Source organism: Penicillium angulare (assembly GCF_028827245.1).
Source record: "Penicillium angulare strain IBT 27051 chromosome Unknown utg000012l_segment0_segment0, whole genome shotgun sequence".
Lineage (NCBI taxonomy): Eukaryota > Fungi > Ascomycota > Eurotiomycetes > Eurotiales > Aspergillaceae > Penicillium > Penicillium angulare.
Window position 1 is genome coordinate 1,828,278 of NW_026623171.1, and position 19,515 is coordinate 1,847,792.

At 44.6% G+C, this 19,515-nt stretch overlaps 10 protein-coding genes across 10 annotated transcripts; 5 read left to right on the forward strand and 5 right to left on the reverse strand.

The window, feature by feature from the left end:
- Positions 1–274: 274 nt before the first annotated feature.
- On the forward strand, positions 275–1,687 carry N7478_013345 (aromatic ring-hydroxylating oxygenase subunit alpha; the record flags this gene model as incomplete). The annotated part of the gene is made up of 4 exons (XM_056929555.1): positions 275–1,074; positions 1,123–1,348; positions 1,400–1,571; positions 1,665–1,687. The coding sequence occupies 4 exons, from the start codon at positions 275–277 to the stop codon at positions 1,685–1,687; spliced, it is 1,221 nt and encodes a 406-aa protein (XP_056772917.1).
- Positions 1,688–2,225: 538 nt separating this feature from the next.
- N7478_013346 (cytochrome P450) lies at positions 2,226–3,956 on the reverse strand (the record flags this gene model as incomplete). The annotated part of the gene is made up of 4 exons (XM_056929556.1): positions 2,226–2,382; positions 2,457–2,620; positions 2,733–3,824; positions 3,894–3,956. 4 exons carry the CDS (start codon positions 3,954–3,956, stop codon positions 2,226–2,228), a joined length of 1,476 nt encoding a protein of 491 aa, XP_056772918.1.
- A 1,506-nt stretch (positions 3,957–5,462) lies between these two features.
- On the reverse strand, positions 5,463–6,862 carry N7478_013347 (uncharacterized protein; the record flags this gene model as incomplete). The annotated part of the gene is made up of 3 exons (XM_056929557.1): positions 5,463–5,605; positions 5,664–5,808; positions 5,870–6,862. The coding sequence occupies 3 exons, from the start codon at positions 6,860–6,862 to the stop codon at positions 5,463–5,465; spliced, it is 1,281 nt and encodes a 426-aa protein (XP_056772919.1).
- A 665-nt stretch (positions 6,863–7,527) lies between these two features.
- On the forward strand, positions 7,528–9,173 carry N7478_013348 (CoA-acylating methylmalonate-semialdehyde dehydrogenase; the record flags this gene model as incomplete). Its single annotated transcript, XM_056929558.1, has 2 exons — positions 7,528–8,053; positions 8,119–9,173. The coding sequence occupies 2 exons, from the start codon at positions 7,528–7,530 to the stop codon at positions 9,171–9,173; spliced, it is 1,581 nt and encodes a 526-aa protein (XP_056772920.1).
- Positions 9,174–9,442: 269 nt separating this feature from the next.
- On the reverse strand, positions 9,443–10,426 carry N7478_013349 (uncharacterized protein; the record flags this gene model as incomplete). The annotated part of the gene is made up of 2 exons (XM_056929559.1): positions 9,443–10,138; positions 10,361–10,426. The coding sequence occupies 2 exons, from the start codon at positions 10,424–10,426 to the stop codon at positions 9,443–9,445; spliced, it is 762 nt and encodes a 253-aa protein (XP_056772921.1).
- Positions 10,427–11,886: 1,460 nt separating this feature from the next.
- Positions 11,887–12,492, forward strand: N7478_013350 (uncharacterized protein; the record flags this gene model as incomplete). Its single annotated transcript, XM_056929560.1, is given in 3 exon segments — positions 11,887–12,085; positions 12,142–12,289; positions 12,309–12,492. The coding sequence occupies 3 exon segments, from the start codon at positions 11,887–11,889 to the stop codon at positions 12,490–12,492; spliced, it is 531 nt and encodes a 176-aa protein (XP_056772922.1).
- Positions 12,493–13,532: 1,040 nt separating this feature from the next.
- On the forward strand, positions 13,533–13,812 carry N7478_013351 (uncharacterized protein; the record flags this gene model as incomplete). The annotated part of the gene is made up of 2 exons (XM_056929561.1): positions 13,533–13,599; positions 13,652–13,812. 2 exons carry the CDS (start codon positions 13,533–13,535, stop codon positions 13,810–13,812), a joined length of 228 nt encoding a protein of 75 aa, XP_056772923.1.
- A 269-nt stretch (positions 13,813–14,081) lies between these two features.
- N7478_013352 (URC4/urg3 family protein) lies at positions 14,082–15,566 on the reverse strand (the record flags this gene model as incomplete). Its single annotated transcript, XM_056929562.1, has 4 exons — positions 14,082–14,722; positions 14,779–14,952; positions 15,024–15,351; positions 15,414–15,566. 4 exons carry the CDS (start codon positions 15,564–15,566, stop codon positions 14,082–14,084), a joined length of 1,296 nt encoding a protein of 431 aa, XP_056772924.1.
- Positions 15,567–16,091: 525 nt separating this feature from the next.
- On the forward strand, positions 16,092–16,745 carry N7478_013353 (uracil phosphoribosyltransferase; the record flags this gene model as incomplete). The annotated part of the gene is made up of 2 exons (XM_056929563.1): positions 16,092–16,492; positions 16,550–16,745. 2 exons carry the CDS (start codon positions 16,092–16,094, stop codon positions 16,743–16,745), a joined length of 597 nt encoding a protein of 198 aa, XP_056772925.1.
- Positions 16,746–16,810: 65 nt separating this feature from the next.
- On the reverse strand, positions 16,811–18,693 carry N7478_013354 (uncharacterized protein; the record flags this gene model as incomplete). The annotated part of the gene is made up of 7 exons (XM_056929564.1): positions 16,811–17,232; positions 17,288–17,318; positions 17,386–17,674; positions 17,734–17,822; positions 17,881–17,962; positions 18,030–18,375; positions 18,438–18,693. The coding sequence occupies 7 exons, from the start codon at positions 18,691–18,693 to the stop codon at positions 16,811–16,813; spliced, it is 1,515 nt and encodes a 504-aa protein (XP_056772926.1).
- Between the last annotated feature and the right edge of the window lie 822 nt (positions 18,694–19,515).

The window sequence follows — 19,515 nt, forward strand, 5'->3', positions numbered from 1 at the left end:
CTAATTATTCTTGGCTGCGTTGTTACCCCTACTGCCCCCATTCTTGTATAGCCCGGTGACTAGGCGAAAGAAAGTGTCACGGAAGCTTATCAATTCGAGAATTTCCCCGCCTCCCCATTCTTGAAGCTACTATTATTGGTTATCGTAAGTTCCCCGCACGGAGATGAGTTATATATTATTATGGAAAATTGTAAAATGGAGAGCCTGTTGGTTGTCTGCCCGGAATAATTAACATTGTATCATCTTTCGCATCCAATTGCTCTTGTCAACCAACATGTGGCGACTATTCAACTGGTCCGCCAGTACAACAGAGAAACAATCCCCAAGGGGTCTACCTGCATCATGGTATCGCTCTGAAGCCATGTACCAGCTGGAGCGACGAGCCATATTTTCAAAAAGATGGCTTCTCCTTACCCATTCTAGTCGGTTCTCAAAAGCCGGCGACTTCCTTTCGTTCACTGTCGCAAAAATATCGTTCTTTTTAGTCCAAGACCGCGACGGGAATATCAATGGATTCCATAATTTATGTCGGCACCGTGCGTTCCCTGTGGTCCAATCGAGCTCGGGATCAGCTTCAATCTTAAGCTGTCAATACCATGGCTGGTCTTATGGTCTCAAAGGAAACCTCGCAAAGGCACCTCGCTTTGAGGCCGTTCCGGAGTTTGACAAAAGCCAACAGGGGCTTCTCCCAATAAATGTACACATAGATAAAGCTGGATTTGTTTGGGTCAATCTGCAAGCAGGCGAGCCGGAGATAAAATGGGAAGACGAGTACCAACGAATCGATGAGCAGCCGAGAATGCAAGACTTTGATTTTGCTGGGGAATATACCTTCGATCATGTCTGGGAGATGGATGTTGATGCAAATTGGAAGGGACTGATTGAAAACTATAACGAATGCTATCATTGCGCCACATCACATCCGCTTATTAGTGGAGTGTCGGATTTACCGCGATATCGCGTCGAGCCAAACGCCGGATATATGGAACACCATATCTTCAATAAGGAGCAGATTGATAGTCAGTTTCGTCGAGCTATCACATACTTCTTCCCTACCACTTCTATTACCGTAACGTAAGTAAAGCAGACATACTGGAGAGACACCAGCTGACAAGGAAATAGCGACAAGTTCTTTTATATTCAACGCATGATTCCACTAACCGCGACAACGAGTAAGGTTGAAAATGAAGTGTACCGGCATAAAGACGCCTCAGACGAGGAGTTTGAGAATATAAACGCATTTTATAAACAAGTTTTGGATGAGGATAAAGACCTATGCGTTGGTTCACAGAATAATATCAACGGTGGAGTTTTCACAAATGGGGAACTTCATCCAAACAAGGAAAAAGTACAGCCCAATTCAAGACGCATCATATCATTAACTAATCATGGCTGATAGGGTCCAATCTATTTTCAGAATAGTGTACGAGAGATGGTCATGGAGCATCGAAAGAAAGAGGAACTGCAAGGGGGCTTAGAGATTTGGCCTGCTGTACCGAAGCTTGCTGAAGGCATGACACGAAAGTTTATGGAAGAAGATCAATTCTGCTCAAAGCTGGAGGCTACTAGCTGTATGAGCAAGCCTGAGCTGGCATGGTAGATTGAGACATCTAAGCATTTGTATACAATCTGCCTATAAGTGTATGATCTAAGACGTTTTCTAGCCGCAAATGAACGGACTGCGTAAGGCTATAACGGCCATGCTTGTTTTCAATGCATACCACTCGAGAAAATCCTTTTTTCAGACTCGCAGAGAACTACAGTACCTGTAATACAGGATACTTCGAAGATTCTAAAGTTGGGAGAATAAGTTGCAGGTAGTTTTGCAAAATTGGGCTTCATGGTATTATTCTAGGATGAGTAATTGTAGAACGGTTTAAAATATAATTTTCTACTTATCTTTTGACATGTGTTTCTACCTCTTTTCTACACTATATCCATACACAGCTTAAAATAGTACAGAGAACAATATAGTAAGCACTACCATGTGACCAAATAGGTTTCCCTGCTGGACGCTTTAGTTCCCCTTGCTTACAGTAGAGCTAGTATGCACTAATGACCCTTCTTAGATTGAGCTGTCAAGAATAACGCAGACTCGGAACTTATATTCAAATTCCAAATACTTGTCTTTGAACTGGAAATATGTCATTGCACCGGGCTCTCAGACCAGAACTAAAACAAGATTGTCTGACAAGTGGAGAAAAATGTCACTCTACTCAGCATTATCATGTTGCCCTTGGCTTGAGCTGTACCATCAACTTATTCTTCTGCCATAGCCCGTATACCTTTTGCTCGGCCCATCCAACGGACTCAGGTGTAAGCGTAAGGTCGAAGTTGTATAAGAACTTTGCAAGAATAATCCGCATTTCATGATATGCTAGACTGTAGATTATGAAGTATATCCAGTTAGCTAATGCTTCAAAGGGCCAAGATGATAATTCCAGGAAGGTGCTAACTTTTTGCCCAGACAGTTGCGTGGTCCGAATGAAAATGGTTGGAAAGCAGACTTATTGTCGCTGACAAATTCGCTACTAAGCCATCTCTCGGGGAGGAATTCATTTGGTCGTTGAAAGTTTCGAGGATTGCGGTAGGTTGCCCAATGGTTGACGGAAACTGCAGTCTAAGCAGGAGTAAATTGTGTCAGCGATAAAATAATAAAATAGCCAGGTTTGGTGACTCAAGTTTATCCAAGAGGGTATATTAACCTTTTCAGGGACAAATTGCTCACAAACTACCATGCCCCCTGACGGCGCAAGGCGAGGTAGTCCAATGGGCACAGGCGGATAAATACGCAAGCCTTCATCAATGCATGCATTTAAGTACTTCATTTGACCCAAAGCAATCAATCCGATATCAGAATCCTTTTGGAATGTTTCCCTTATTTCCTTTGTGATGGTCTCTAATTTCTCTGGGTTCATCAGAAGTTGATATGTTAGGCCACTTAGGGCGGTGGCTGTTGTCTCCGTTCCAGCGAGCATGAATATCTGTGAGTTTGCGTACATCTCTGCCTTACTTAACTGAAGTTCCTCCTTTTGATTCATCACAAGCCCCCAAATATCGGGCCTTTCGGCCTTATGAGAAGCGTCAATTCGTTTGTCGACACGCTTCATGCAAGAGCTATAGTGCATCAAACTTTTGATCTTGAGAGTCTCTGGAATGGACTTTTGAACAAAGAATGCCATCCAGGTAGCATATCGTCCCATCCTTCGTAGAGAGCTTGCTTTAACACTAGCGAAGATTGCAGTCACCCAATTATCATCACCAGTCCCAGCCAACAGGTCTAGAGACTCTCCAAATGTCAAGTCTCCCATGATGTCAAACGTCGTAAGATTAAAGAGACGCACCATCTCAATCTTCCGATCGGGATCCTGCTGGGTAATAGTATTGAGGCAATCGATGAACATATCCACGTATTGACCGATGAGAGGTTGCTGCTCGCGAAGGGCTTTGTCGGAGAAAGCATTGGAGAAGTTACGACGAAAGCGCGCATGGTCTGGACCATTTGCTCGGATGATGTCTGGTGCTCCATTGAAGGTTGGCCCATAGAAACGCAAGTCCTTGTTAGTTGACTTCTTCCCAGCAGCCCCGTGTCCGTAGATATCTTTCCATGCTTCACCTGATGAATAGCTCAACTCGTCAGGGGCAACTCTGACTACATCTCCGTATTGAACGTGAATGTTGGAGATCCATTTGTTGAAATTCCCTCTCATGGAGTGATAAAAGAATGGGATTCGAGTAATCGCTGCGAGCTTGGGGCCTTTGTATTTCTTCAAGGGGTTGATGGCAAGCTCATAGAATGCATTGGCAGCCGCTGCCGAAAGGAACTGCCAGGTGGTGATAAACGTTAGCAACTTTCATCGGCTTAATAAAATAAAATAGACCAGAAATCATACTAAGGTCAAGATACTCAATATGCAATGTTCATAAAGAACTCGATAGATAGACTGGGAAAACATTTTGCCGGTAACTCCCCTGGAACAAACTTTTTTCACAGACGAGATCAGATATGCCAGAATGTAAATCTTTTGCAACCAGATGAAAAGCTTGAAATATATGCGAATCGTGGGATATTTTCCTTTCTACCTACCCCTCACTGTTGACGTTTTTGGTGCTACCGGGGAGGGGTATAGATGCCGGGCCCCAAGCTCGTGTTTCACATATGTCATAAATGGCATAAATGAATATGCATAGTTAGAATAGTGGAATGTAGTAGCGACATTTTGGAGACATTTCATGCATAGTTATGTAGAAAACGTCTGCATAATGTTCACAAGTTCGGTTATGTCGGTTGCACAGTTATGTCAGAAGACTTATTTTGTGGAGGTATACAGCCAGCCTTCAAGATAATTTATCCTGCTGACACCAGCACTTTGTTTCTCGGCCCGTACCCAAATTTACATCAGCGCACTAAATTTTTTGGGGTTGATTATTACGCACAAAATCTCCGCTTGTATGGGTAAGATGGTATAGGTATGATTGCATAGGTGCATTAGGCTCGGGTTTCCCTGGGCACTTGATGACTAGTTCATTGAATATTGCTGTGCTGTCATTTTCCAATCGAATTCAATGGAACATAGCTGTGTGACAAGAGGTCTAGGTCGCGATCCAGATATTGTTAGCACCCAACAACCTGAAACCTAGAATTATCATGATGACAACGGGGCGGGAAGAAAAGATCCACTTTGAGTTGTGAAGAATGCGTACAGCTGGCGGGGCACCCAATCATAGTGTACGGGATAGTGATCATTTGGAAAATCCCCATTTTTGCCTATTTTTGGCCAGCAGAAAATCATGATCTCGCCAAGTTGCGCTTCAATCCTGCTATCTTCAGATTTATCTTCGAGATGTAGTGTTCCTTTTTTCCCTCAATGAACTTAGTAGCATAATCCAAAGTATTTGGAAAAAAGACATTTCTCCATTTACTTTTCCATGTCTTTCCATTAGTCTTTCTGTCCATGTAGAGCCTACAGTACAGGTACTGGTATAATAAATGGCACAGGTGATATAGCCAAGGGGTTTCTTTCCCCCCCGGTGATCAATATTGCCCCCCATACAAAATGGGAGATATTCTATCACGTCAAAATGGAGCGTGATAGACCGGGTGATTCGGCATGATCCACAATTTTCGTTTCATTTAGTATAATGTAGCGTGTCTAGATGGTTCTTACAGCTTCCCAACCTAAAGCAACATATATATATATATATTTTAAGTACGGCATAAGACTCTCCTATTTTAATGACCAGCCTTCGTAAACATTTGAAGTTCAAACATGAATCTATTTTTGGACCGAGTACTAGTACTAGTAGTACTTTATGTTATTGGTCACTTTATGAAAAGTATTGAGATACTAATAAGATGTATTGGAAATGGTTAATTATATGAAAATATGGAAATTGTAACCAATTTCAATGATCTAGTAATGAGATCCCCAAACTTCAAACAATAGTGTATGATACTTCCATTAGTGTTCAACGTCCTCCCAATTTTGCCATCCACGACCCTTGACTTGAGCCAACTCTGCCTCGGTATACTTCTTCCCGGTAGTGAAATAGCCAGCATTAATCTTGGCATCTATCTCAACGCGAGAATCTTCAGGAATCATATCTTCAGGCGAAGATTAGCAAATAGAGCCAAGCAAACTTTCAAAAGAATCTGAGCTTACCATCTGGGATAGGGATCCGCTCTAGGATGGGAATTCCTTGATCCACAATTGCATCATGCTTCATATTGGACATCGAAAGCATGCGATCGATCTTCTTGATTCCTAGCCATTGGAGAATATCCGGCATTAAAGCTTGGAAACGCATCTGGTTTGAAATAAGTGTCAGCTTCATCTCCCTCTCCTAGGAATTCAATGGCTTCACTTACGTCTCTTACTCCTGCAATATTTTCGGTTCTAGCGAAATATTTGTCGGCTGTATCACCTCCACGTTTGCGTGCATTATATACCAAATATTTCACGACTTCGCCCAGAGCGCGTCCCTCCTTTCTAAAATAAATCACAACACCAGAGCCACCATTTTGAGCCTCTTTGATAGCTTCCTCGATTCCAAAAGCCAAGTATGGTCGACAAGTACAAATATCGGATTGAAAAACGTCTGAACCGTTGCATTCATCATGGATACGAAGAGCCAGCTTGACATTGGGATCAGACACTTTCTCGGGCGCTCCAAAGATATAGACTGTCAGACCGCCGATAGGAGGTAAAAAGACCTTTATATCAGGGCGGGTGATCAATTCTGGGAAGCTCCCACCACATTGCTCAAAAAGCGTGCGGCGGAGACTGCCTTCGTCAATTCCAAAGCGCTCAGCCACCCCAGGAAGATACCAAACTGGTTCTACCGCAGCTTTGGTAACACGAACGTCGCCTTCCTTGCTGATGATAATATCTCCATCGACTTGTAGTCGGTTTTCACGGATAGAATCTGTAATCTCAGATAGTCGCATCGTTGCTCGCGTCACAGCAATAGTGGGGCGCACGTCGAGACCATCATCTAGGTGTTGTTTGAAATGCTTCACGACGTCGTGGCCAAATGGGTCCATCGAGACAATCTTCTTTTTATCCCCCCAGGCAGCCTGGGGTGGAAAATTAAATATAGGCTGAGTGTTCTCGAAGCTTGGCTTGAAGTCGGGAGGTAGGTCGCCGGCAGCTATCGCCAATGCATTATAGACAGAGTAGCTTCCACCGTGGGCTCCAATTGCGTTGCGGCGAGATATGGTTCTTTTGTTTCTTGAGACCAAAACGGGGCCTCGCTCCTCGGGATTAATCTTGCCCCATTCTAAAGACACAGGGTTGACCACACTTTGTCCAGGATATGTCGTCAACTGTTCCTTCGGTATTAGCTGTTTGTCTTCCACCATTGGGTTTGAATATAATTTGCTAGGTGTCTCACAATTATGCGCTCCCCATCTCGAGATGAATCTCTAGTCATTGTGGCTTGTCGTTAGCTGAAGCTGCTTCGAAACACGAATTGACGGTATGCGAAAATAAACGAGGTGAAGCACAGCGAACGTGATTTTCTTCTAGAGCCTTGTGAGAGACTTTATAGCTCAGGTAGCCTGCATGAATCAACACTTAAAGAAGATTTCCACTAATCCCTGGAAGGTGACATTTTTGCTCACCAAGCACTATCCCTCCGTAGATGTAGGGAGATGCGATAAGAGATGACCGATAACAAAGATAAGATATCCCGCTTATCGCCGCTATCGCCTTGATCGTCCCTTATCGCCTATCTTATCCTTTATCGTACCAAGATCAAGATCCAAAGGTTCTTATCGGCTGGGCTCTTATCAAGGTTCCACACGTGTATGGTTGTTTGTCCCCGCAATTGGAGTTGGAGTTGATTCCCCCACTTTCTCGGAATGAAGTCAGTTGGAGTGCGGTGAAATCATGGGTATACGATTCTGTCCCGAGTCAGCTGATTTCCCCACAAAACAGAACCCCGCCAGTTAATATTAGAAGATTCTGAAATCCACCTCCAATCTCACAAGGACCAGACAAAATAAAGATACAACACGGTCAAGAAATGGATAATAGCTCTACAAAAGAAAGCGTGCTAGGAAGCTCCGCCAGCTCATTCCCGAGATCACACGACAAGATATCTGCGCCAAAGGATACGCCCTTTTTCGTTGACAATGAATTCCGATTTTCAAGCACAAAGGATTTCATTGATGTCCATGATCCTGCGACCAATAACCTCGTTTCGCGGGTCCCAAAGCTGAGCAACACCGAGCTGGAGGAAGCAGTGCTATCTGCGGAGAAAGCTTTTCCAGGATGGCAAAGCATGTCTACAATTGCCAGGCAGCAAATTATGTTCCGATATGTTGGCCTCATTCGAGAGCACTGGGATCGGCTAGCGGCGGTCATCACCTTGGAACAAGGCAAAACCGTTGCCGACTCAAAGGGCGATGTTCTCAGGGGATTACAAGTTGCGGAAGCAGCTTGTGCGGGTCCAGAATACATGAAAGGAGAGGTTCTTGAGGTAGCCAAAGACATGGAGACTAGAACTTACCGAGAACCCCTCGGTGTGGTTGCCGTGATTTGTCCATTCAGTGAGTATACCGAGCTGAAATCTGTTGCTGGTCACCAGAGAGAAATATTTTAACAACCAGGATAGATTTCCCTGCCATGATTCCATTATGGTGTATACCGATTGCCACCATAACTGGCAACACTGTCGTTCTCAAGCCGTCTGAGCGAGCCCCCGGCGCAGCGATGATTCTGGCGGAGCTTGCCGAGAAAGCCGGATTCCCCAAAGGAGTGATCAATGTGGTACACGGCGCACATGATACAGTGAACTTCTTGCTTGATTCCCCTGCTATCAAAGCCATTAGCTTTGTTGGAAGCAACAAGGCTGGCGAGTACATATTCACCAAAGGCTCAGAGAACGGGAAGCGGGTCCAAGCAAATCTCGGAGCAAAGAATCACGCTGTGGTCTTACCTGATTGCGATAAAGATTCAACATTGGATGCTATTATTGCCGCGGCATTCGGTGCAGCTGGTCAGCGCTGTATGGCTCTTTCTGCAATAGTCCTTGTCGGAGAAACCCAGAGTTGGCTTCCTGAGCTAGTCAAGCGAGCACAGGCACTGTCTGTGAATGGTGGCTTTGAGGCCAATGCTGATCTCGGTCCAGTCGTGACGCCACAAAGCAAGGCTAGGATTGAGGGCTTGATTAAAAGCGCAGAAGCCGAGGGTGCGAAGATCCTTTGCGATGGGCGTGGATTCAAACCGGCGGCATATCCTAATGGAAACTGGGTTGCCCCAACAATCATCAGTGAATTAAACCCAACCATGGAATGCTACAAGGAAGAAATATTCGGTCCAGTCCTGGTTTGTCTCCAGGTTCAGTCTCTTGACGAGGCTATTCAACTCGTCAATGATAACCCGTACGGAAATGGCACTGCTGTTTTTACATCTTCTGGTGTCTCAGCTGAAAGATTCCGAAAGAATATTCAGGCTGGTCAAGTTGGTGTCAACGTCCCTATTCCCGTGCCACTTCCAATGTTTTCCTTTACTGGCAATAAAAAAAGTGTTGCAGGAGGGGGAGCGAATACTTTCTACGGAAGACCTGGTGTCAACTTTTACACACAGTTGAAGACTGTGACGTCCAAGTGGGCAGGTCGGGATGATCAGCCTACAAAGAATACTCTCTCGATGCCTACACACTCCTAGGTGCTTTAAATGGGCTTATCGATGCTTTAATGGTTATCCTCAAAGGCTACTGACCACTCCAGATTTCTTATCATACAAAAATGAAAGGTTTATCAGTGCTTTCCGTCACTCTGTAGGCTCCTCTCACCGTACGTCGTACAAAAAGCAAAACAGATATCTTCCTGCTCTTCCAAGGCCTCTGCCAGTCAAACATTTGTGAAAAATATGTTGATCGGTGTTAAACCAATATTGCCACCAATATTGACGGACCCGAGCCGCGGTATCAAAGCCTAATTTCTCAATGTGTTCAAGAACGCTGTGGCCCACACAAATCCTTCCCAGTTCCTAACGTGAGGGCATGTCCGTGATATTTGAATTGTGCATTGTAGTCCATAATATAAGCCACATGTGCCCATACCCTTTTGCCCACAGTAGGGGAAAGACCTAGCGACTTTATAAGCGTACAGCTCAGATAGTCGATGTTCATCACTTTGCCAGCGTTTCCCCTGTAAAACTGTAGGTACAAAACCGGGCTGACTTTCCATCACAAGTATCTGGCATTTATAAAACACCGGATAGAAGAAGGATAGTGATAGCCAGAAGAACATATGCAACCTAGCATCATCCAGAGAAGAGAATCGGTATGCAGGACCAAATATATTGTCTGTCGCTGGAAATTCGGTGTCTAGATCACCTGCCTGGTACGTAGGAGGATCTGCATGGACACCTTGATGGATTTTTGGATAAAGTCCCTCGTGTAATTTCTCCAAGGCTATGCAGCTGTCCAACAGAGATTGGCAAATCTCACGATTCGATTGATCAAATTCCTCAATTACACAAGTGATTCGGGTGGTCTCCGTGAAACACCTGAGCAGTCCATCCAATGGTGTGTCCTTGCCAGGCTCTTGAAGGAACTCAATCTCTTCTCTCGTCATCTCCATGAACATTGCAAATACCTGCATGGCTTTCAGTAAATGTTCACTTAACTGGAGTGGATATTCTAAAGGGTTAACTTACTATGCTCCATTTTTGATTTTGATTATACATAGCATAAATGGTAGGGTTTTTCAGAACTCTGGGACCATGGATTCTCACAATCGCAGTTAGTCCCTCTACATGGGCAAGTACTTGGGTGATGTTATCGGACAATAATAAGCCTAAATTGGCATGAGCTCCAGCTCTTTCACCTTTATAGAGATTTCATTTACCTGCATTTCATGACATATGACCGCAGTATGAACGACCTCGTCGGTATAAGAGCCGCGACTAACCATATTTGACGGGAGTCGACTTGCATGATTGAAAAGACGAAGGCCATGTTGAAATAGCCTCGCATCATGGTTAACTTTGCCCAAGAAAATGCATGGTAGCGCAGAACAGGCGTTTTCCAGCATTTGGCTTTTTGAGGGAAGATCCATAATGTTCGAGATGATAAAGTCCCAAATATGAATGCTTGATCTCATGTTCGCTTCTCGGTGTCGCCAAGTAAAATGAAAATAGTTGACTATGAATCAATGATCCTGCTGAAAGGGACTGAGGTATCGGGTTGACCCTCGACAGATTCGATGGCCAGGAAGGAGTACTAGTAGTATCTTTTTATGCTTCTGGTTTTGTCTCTAGTCTCGCAAATCGAATTCGTCTCTCTAAATCGATTATATGAGAAATGAACAAACCCCTTGAGTACCCCTGAACATTTGATGCCTTGTTTGAGACACGTAGAACAGCTAGGCTCTGGCAGGTCGCACTTTGAGTGTCAATATCCGAGCTATTAGCGGATGATAGCGTGATATACATATTTTTACTTTCTTCTTCATTCTCTTACACTCATCGCAGCGTTTTGATAAATGCGGCAATCCAGGCATTCTCAAATAACTTCGGGTGTATTTGGTTTATTGAAATGAGAAACATTGAAGTCGAGCAAAAGAAAAAGACACGAGCCGAAAACGCGAAGTGCCCCGTCCCCGCACTATTCCCTAGAAGGTAAAGTGGATAGGACATATTAGGGGCGAAAACCACATGAAGATTGTTATTACATTTTAGTTTCTCGCATCTGGAAAACCGATGTTGTCCAATGTCTTTCTAAACGATTGTATCATTCCAAGAGAGCTCAATCATATGATGAAAAACAAATTCAAGCTCTCCACTGAACAAAAAGCGCCCGGCTCATACAGCATTAAGGGTCAAGGCAAATAAATTGTTGGACGAGGGAATTGAATTACACGTGATGTATCATTTAGGCAACCCATGCTTTTCATATTCTTCTCGGTAGGATGCAAGCATAGGGCTGAGACCTCTTGGGGTAGATACTCAAATCAATGTCAAACAATTCATGGAGACTAATTAGAGGGGAGATTGGATGGCATTCATAACTTGATCAGGCGGATAAGGAGGAGATGCTATCTTATCGTATAGATAAATGATTCTTATCTTATCCGTTATCTTATCGCCATATAGCACTCTTATCAGCAGCGATAATGGCAATCTATAGATTAGATTTCTTACACCGGATCAACATCAATCACCCCAGACTGGAAGTGGAGTATAATCGAAAATAGGCTCGAGGCCGAGGGGAAAGGTCCAAGGTCGCTTGATCTGCGAAGTGCCAAAGTTGTATATAGAGAGAGATGCCGTTGTATATCTAGTTTTACGCAGTTTGGCCATTGTCTATTTCCTTTTGGCCCCCCATCATTGAAGATATATCAGACAAACAACTACTAGTACCTACGTCGAAGCCATGAGTACTAGCAATCGCGATTTGGGATCAAGACAAACATGTCTCGCTTCTGAAACAAGCCACCATGCCTCACGATTGCATATCTTACCGCAGGGCAATCACTTGTTGAGTCTGATGACTATCCTCCGTGATTCGAAGACAAGTGTCGCAACATTTGCTGAGGTTACGGAAAGAGTGGGTGATCAACTTATAAGTGCCGGTGTGTAACTTTGCAACTACTGGGCTTCTTCATTTCATTGATGTATTCTTGCCTAGCGCTCGACCTACTTCCTATTCAAGAGACAAATGTCCTCAGCCCAACTGGGGTCGAATATCAAGGTGCACGTGAGGCTGTGGAGGTATGCGGAGTGAGCATTCTTCGGGCAGGGGCGAGCCTTGAGAATTCCATGCGCCGAGGATATACGTAAGTCTTTCTTGAATAGCATAGAAGAGCAGAACTTGATTCTTCATTATAAAGTGGTCCTCTCAGCTTTGGGAAAATTCTGGTTCAACGAGACGAGTCAACCAGTCTTCCTACACTATATTACTCCAAGTTCCCAGCTGGGATCTCTTCGAAAGGTTTGCGATTTAGACGTGAGAGAATCTCAAGAGAAAGAGCATGACTAACATTGGGTTAGCTGTATTGATTTTGGAACCTATGCTGGCTACTGGGGGCTCAGCTTGTGCAGCAATTGAAACCCTCATGCAGAACGGTGTCCCGGAAGAGAATATTATTTTTGTCAACATCTTGGCGTCAAGGTGTGGAGTGAAAACACTATTTGATCGATTTCCTTCTATTCGATTGGTCACAGCGGCTGTGGATGAAGAGCTCACACCAAAATAGTACGTCATGATAGTAACCCTCCTGATCATGTGGAGTTGAAATAACAAAGTACAGTCATATTAGTCCCGGTCTGGGTGACTTTGGTGATCGATTTTACGGGACGCATGCCTAGGTTGACTTTCTTTCATCCAGCGTACATACACTGAGGCTCTGTACATTTAATAGCATATAGTCGTTCAATGTTCTAGTTTGACGAAACAAACTCGCACAAACTCGATGTTCAATTGTTCTAGTCGATTTGCTCAATCAAATAAAATACCCCAAATAAGCCCTTCCAAAACTGTGCCTTGGCATTTGTTTCATGGCTACCTGAGTTATCGTCAAGCTCTTGGCGTCTCCAGTGTTCGACGGTGAAACAGGCATATTCCGCGAAGTACCGCCACACGCAAACTACAAAGGGGTCCCACGTTACTCGATTGGGCTGTTTATTCAGTAAGACTCTGGTGATGATTTTCTTGGCTTTACTACTTGCGGTAAGTGCCGGTGGGGGCTGGCTGACGGGATAGCATCATATGTAATCCGGGGCCGGACGATCATTCAGTATACCCGAACCGTAAAGCGTATAGACATTCTGAAACCTGACTGCATCGTATCGTTTAACTGTAGACATAGAAATGTAACAGTAGTTAAGTTTCCCAGATAGGAAACGTAGAGATTCGATTATAGATTCGAAAATGCATAAATAGCAGGTCAATTCCTCGTCAATTTCGAAATCATCAACAACAGCTTCCAATCATCCAAACAACCTTCCAACCTTCCAACCAAACAATCCAACTTTCAAACCTTTCTTGTCTTTAAGACTCCGAAACCACCAACCCAAAAAATGAAGTTCATCACCGCCATCGTCTTTGTTGCCCTCAGCACTTTCGCCGCCGCCGAGTGTGGTGCCAGTACGATTTCCTCTCTACTATAAAACATTAAGAAATACCTTGCTAACCTTAGATCTTCAGACTACCGCGCCTGCTGCGACAATGGTGTCTGCAACGATGAGTACGCCTTCTGTGCTGGCTACAACGACTACTACTCCGGCACCTGTGTCCCTCACTAAATTACAACGCCGCGACGAGTCGACTAGCCCCGGTGGCACGTCTCTCCTCAGTTGAACTGAGCACACTCGCAAAACTTCCACATTTTTGTATCGCATAGAGAACAGTCCGGAGGAGCATTTTTCAAGCCGAGCTGCCGGCACAGCTTTTCAGTTTTACATAGATGAATTTGACGATTCTTTATTGGTATTAAGACGAGACAACGGCAGATAATAACTTGCCACTTTTAGAACCTTAGAAATTAGGCTTCATAAAAGGATATCTAATCATAAACCCGTTCCAATCATCTAGCATAGCCCCAGCCATTCAAAAATGTGCGTGGCTATCTAAAACAAGGTTCCGTCTCCTTGAATCACTATAGGACTGGATTTGGTCGAAGGACGATACTTTGCTGCTAGCTCTCGTCCTCCTTTCCAGGCACCAGCTTCCAGCATCTGAGCCATAGTTATCTGGACGCCTTGTTTAGAGAAGTGCTTCTGAACGGACTCATGGAGTTTGTCTAGCAAGGCAACAGTCATGGCCCTCCACTCCACAATAACATCACTAGTTGCAGGGAAGCTTGGTGTCTCCTGCTGGGAACTTTCCCGACCCTGCTTCAGGACATCTTCTCTCAATGAAAGAACTTCTATGTCCACAAATAAACCGCCGTTTCGGTATTCTGGAAGACCCGTTCCCAGTTCAACATTTTTCCACTCAAGGTCGAGCACTCGAATGAAAGGAACTGACAGAGAGTAGGCAAGCCATTGTGTAAGCTTGTGAAAGGGTTGTATATTCTTAGTGTTGTTTTCGCTTGTATTTTCCTTATTGATCTTGGCCAGGACTTCAAGCGGCCAGGCGTCCCCGATTGGAACGCCCTCTACTTGGGTACGGTTCTTTGGCCAGGAAGGAAGAAGGGTCTTTTGAAGAACATCCCACAGGACCTCATATTGTAACTCCTTTTTGCCATCCCGATGATCTAGTAGGTAATCTGCCTCGGGCTGTTAGCAATATCGCCAGGAAATATCAAGACACATCGAAACGTACCAACGAGGTTTCCGGGTCGGCCCACTTCACCAAAGACTTCAGGCAGTCTCAAGAGAGATTGACCAACACTATTCAACAGACTGACGCGAGAGGTATCACCGATGATTTCGTTCTCGGGACTGATCTGGAAATAAGTTCGAAATGTTTCGATACTCAGGGCTGCGAGACCTTGGCCTATGAAAAGAAAGAAAAGGAACAAAGTCAATTTAGGCTCTTTTACCAGCAATTCTCTGCAAAGAACTTACCATCGACGATCTCGCTGCTCTTATCTGTGGCACTGGAAAAGGAACTAGCCTTGAACATGTATAACGCGGCCACTGCAATTCCTTCGCTCCGGCCGTACAAGGCCTCAGTTCCTGGTTCAGTGAATTTCCAAAAGTCACCAGCACCTGCATCGAGCAGGACTGCAACGAAGAACAGGTCAACAAGTCGACGCGTAACTTCAAGTTTATCGCAACCCCCTTCCTCCCAACGTTGAATGAGCTGCTCTACTCGAGGGACTGCGCCAACATTAAAGTGTTGCCATCGGCCATGGGGAGGAATTTTATCGAAGCTCGAGGGGCCAAAGTCTCGCTAAACACGGGCTTATTAGCTTTCTGGTTTCCTCGTCGATGTTGACTGTTATATATACTCACATTGATAATACCAGCCACATAGTCGGTGACTTCGCTCATCTTGTCAGGATGATAGGAGAAGTGAGTGAGCTCATTCCGTTCTGCAGCTGCGAGAACCAGATTGGCCCGCTCACGAACTGCTTGTAAGCTCTTCAGATACTCAATATCTGCCATCGTGCCTTTTACTGCTTCTATGATAAAAAGAAAGCTTGAAGAGGTGGCGCAATTTCTCAGCCTTTGATAACGGTAAGATATGCTTTTCACCTAAAAGAAGAGCATAAATAAATAGAAGATAGGGCCTTCACCGCATAATCGTCTTGGGTCATGTTCTCTCTGCGTTTGTGTTACGTACTGGGCATGCAACCGTGACTGGCCTCCGCTTCTCCGCTTTCCGCCCTTTCGATCCCCTCGGATCCGATAAGAAGCAAACAAAGGGTGAGAACTCGATAAGGTCGACTGATAAGATACCATCATATAGATAAGACATTGATAAGGACGATAAGATATGGTCTTGGTCTTATCGATAACCGATAAGAGTTAATCTACTCCATCGGTTTGAACCATGGAAACCGGAGGTGATCCGACCCGCATGCCGTTTGTTTGAATTATATTTCGACGATATAATACTCAGAAGTTCGGTTCTTCACAGAGACACATTCATTTCAGCATATTGGTATCAGTCATTTATCATTTGACAACATGTCAAATATCAACGTCATCGAGAATGCCGAGGCATCCCTAATTCTCTCTCAACTGCGCGATCTATCCTTGACTTCAGCAGCTGTCCGCCGCTTGGTAAAAGAATTGACAGCCAATTTAACCAAGCATGTCTTGAAAACTCCTGCGCCCGACGAAAAAGTCGCTGTAATTGTCGTTTTGCGTTCTGGATTGGCAATGGCCGATCCTTTTCTCGCAGCTTTCCCGGACGATGCAGACACAGCAACATATCACCTTGGTCTATTCCGTGAGAAGGAATCTTTGCGTCCCGTCGAATACTATAATAAGCTTCCTGCGAAGAGTCCAAAAATCAAGCGCGCATATATTCTTGATCCGCTTGTAGCTACCGGTGGAACTGCAAAGGCGGCGATCGATATTTTAAAGTGAGCTTAACTATTTGGTGAACAACACACGGCTAGTAATCTAACATTTTTATTCAGGGACTGGGGTGTGGAGCATATCACTTTGTTTGCGTTATTGGGTAGTGAACAGGGTCTGAAGAAGGTCGCTGGCGTGTGGCCAGAGCATACAGACGTGTTTGTTGGAGCGATTGATAAGGACCTTGATGATAAGGGATATGTGAAACCGGGCGTTGGAGATATTGGAGATCGTTTGTTTGGAACTAGCCTGGGCTGATAGATTGTAGAATATAATAAATGTTTGACTCGCTAATTTATTTCTCTTCTCTTCAAATTGCCCGATTAAAAATTCTTCTCGTTCGAGAATGCCTTGGTAAAGTGGCTCTCTTCCTTAGCAGAGAATTCCTCATCTTTGGGACCGGTGGAGTCGTAGAATTCACTCTCCGATCCAAGTTGCTCCCATGTCAACTCCATCTCCCTTATTTCCCTCATGCTTGCAGTCGGCCAAATTCTGCAGATCACATAATAGCTGACAAAGGATACCACAAACGCGGTTATCCAGGCAATATCCATAATGTGCGCCGCAGATTGTGAGACGGAAGCACCGAGCTCTCCACAGAACCCTGGGAAAGGCAGAGCAATACCAATACAGTATGCTATTACTGCTTGGATATTTACTCCGCCATGATACCAGTAATTCCTGTTAGCTTTAGTGGGAACGTAAAGCGACCGGATTGTGACATTTCCTTTGGTAAGACAGAAATCTGAATGAGTTAGCAAGTTTGCTATTTCAAAAACGACTAAATTTCCAGAACTTACAGTCGCAGACCATGATTGCAACCACACTAGCCTGTTTATGAGGAATATCAATAAGTATATTATTCAATTTGAAAAAAAATGAAACTCCAAAACCTTACCATAAACAGGCCATATCCACTAAGGAAAGTCGTAAACTTGGCGGCGGACGCGACGATCTTCCAAGGAACAGCTGCCCATGCGAGAAACTCGACAATGAATTGACCACGCCGGATATTGATAAAGGACGGAAATATCATTGATGAGTCGGCACCAAAGGACATCATGTTGGCGGCAATGTTTGTGCCAAGAATCTGGACAAACCATGCAAAGGCACACAAGAAGACAGCAAATCTGGATTTCGAGGTCCAGTAATTGTCCAAAATCAAGTTCATCATATCCCATTGATTCCTATATTACTACTATCAGCTTTCTTCTTTAACGCAAAGCTCTGGATGGCGTTTTCATACCAGATATCAGTGCCGTATTTCAGATTCACAGCGCTGGTCGATAGAATTCCCAGAGCGGCCGAAATTGTCACTGCAATTGGGTTGACCACCTATAATTCATCAGCATTCATACCCCTTCAAATTTTCATTCGAATAAAGCTAGCTCACAAGTTGGGTCCAGATAGGCGCTCCGCGTGACTTAGACCAGCGAGCGTAATCGGGCTGGTTGGTGATCAGGGTCGCAGTATTTCTGAGATTGGCGTAAGTAAGATAATCATGCAACATAAAATGAAAACAAGAGGAGTTTTATCACGCACCCCATGCCACTATTGATACCAGCAAGAATCAACCAAGCAGTAGTACTTGTAGACGTTGAACTCGCGGTATAGAGTTTCCCAATATGACCACTGGTATTTACCATCGCCCAGATGAAGAGTCCAAACATAGCTGGTAAGGAGACAATTGTCTTGAACCAGAAAAACTGTCGTAGCTGATATGGTCGGAAGTAGCAAAAGGGGAGATGAACGAGCCAACTGAGAAAGAAGGCCAGCATGACATTCGTAGTGATTCCTGCGCTAGTTGGGATATGATTTGGTATGTTGACGAAGTTATGTCCGAATATCGCGCGAAGCATGTTGTACATGTATTGACCACCGTAGTACACTGTAATATTTCCAACATTAGTAAGCTGTTAAACAGGGGAGATCTGCCAGAGTTCAACTTACTTTGTACTGAGTACCAGATGACCGCCAAAACTGCTCGAGCGCCGACGAAATAGTAGCTTCCCCACATTCCAAAAACGCTTCGAGCGACGCAAGGAAATCCGATGTTGTAAACGCTAGCTGAGCGCGAGTTGAATGCCATAGCAACAGATGAGATCATTTGCGACACAAAAATCACGACGATAGCTTGCCACCAATTAAGACCAATGCCGATCATTGACTTCGTGGTAGTTAGATCTTGGGCGTCTCCAATGCTCATGAAGACATGGATCACTTACAGATCCCAAGGTCCAATTGGTGAAAGAAATCGACCAATAAAAAGTCACATAATTCCACCATCGCCATGCTGTTTCTGCTCAGTCACGCCGTCCGGTCAAAACTTCGATTATGAGTGCTCACTTCGCTTTTCGGGTGGTGTAGGTAAGAGATCTAGAAGGTGGTACAGTCAGATATGGGACCAGTGAGATCAGGTCTTGGGGAAATCAGTGTCAAATTACCTTCATTGACCCAGCGCGAATGTTCAAGCGATCCATCGACATCCTTGAGCCGGATGCTCTCCTGTAACCATTTGAGGTGTCCGGACATCTTTGGTGGAGGGGGTGGAACGCAAAATAGAATGAGAGATTAATCATGAAAGATGAGAGAACAAGGTTAGGAACGTCTATCGCCAGAAAAAGGAAATTTACCGAAACGCTGGAAGGCCTCAGCCGCTTATCTCCGGAGCATTAGATTTGGCCTAAGAATATGGGGTAAGAAGTGGCTACTGATAATCCTAGTGGATCCCTGCACGGTCGCAAATGATAAGACTAGTTAGTGGCAAGAGTCGTGCAGTTGATCCAATCATCATCCCCGCTACTCCTTGTAAAGTTCGACGGCGTATGTACTGAGACACGCGACCCGAAGACTCCAAGAAGGCAAAGAGGGGGAAGGAATGATCCTTTGTACTACCCCGTTCACGATGGTAGCATTCGCAGTTTGCTGCGGGCTCCACTTGTACTTGTCGGCTTCCGTTGCCAGGCCCATTTCCGCCTCCACTTAGCGCAAATACTTATCAGCTTATTTTCGCTGTGTGGATTACTTA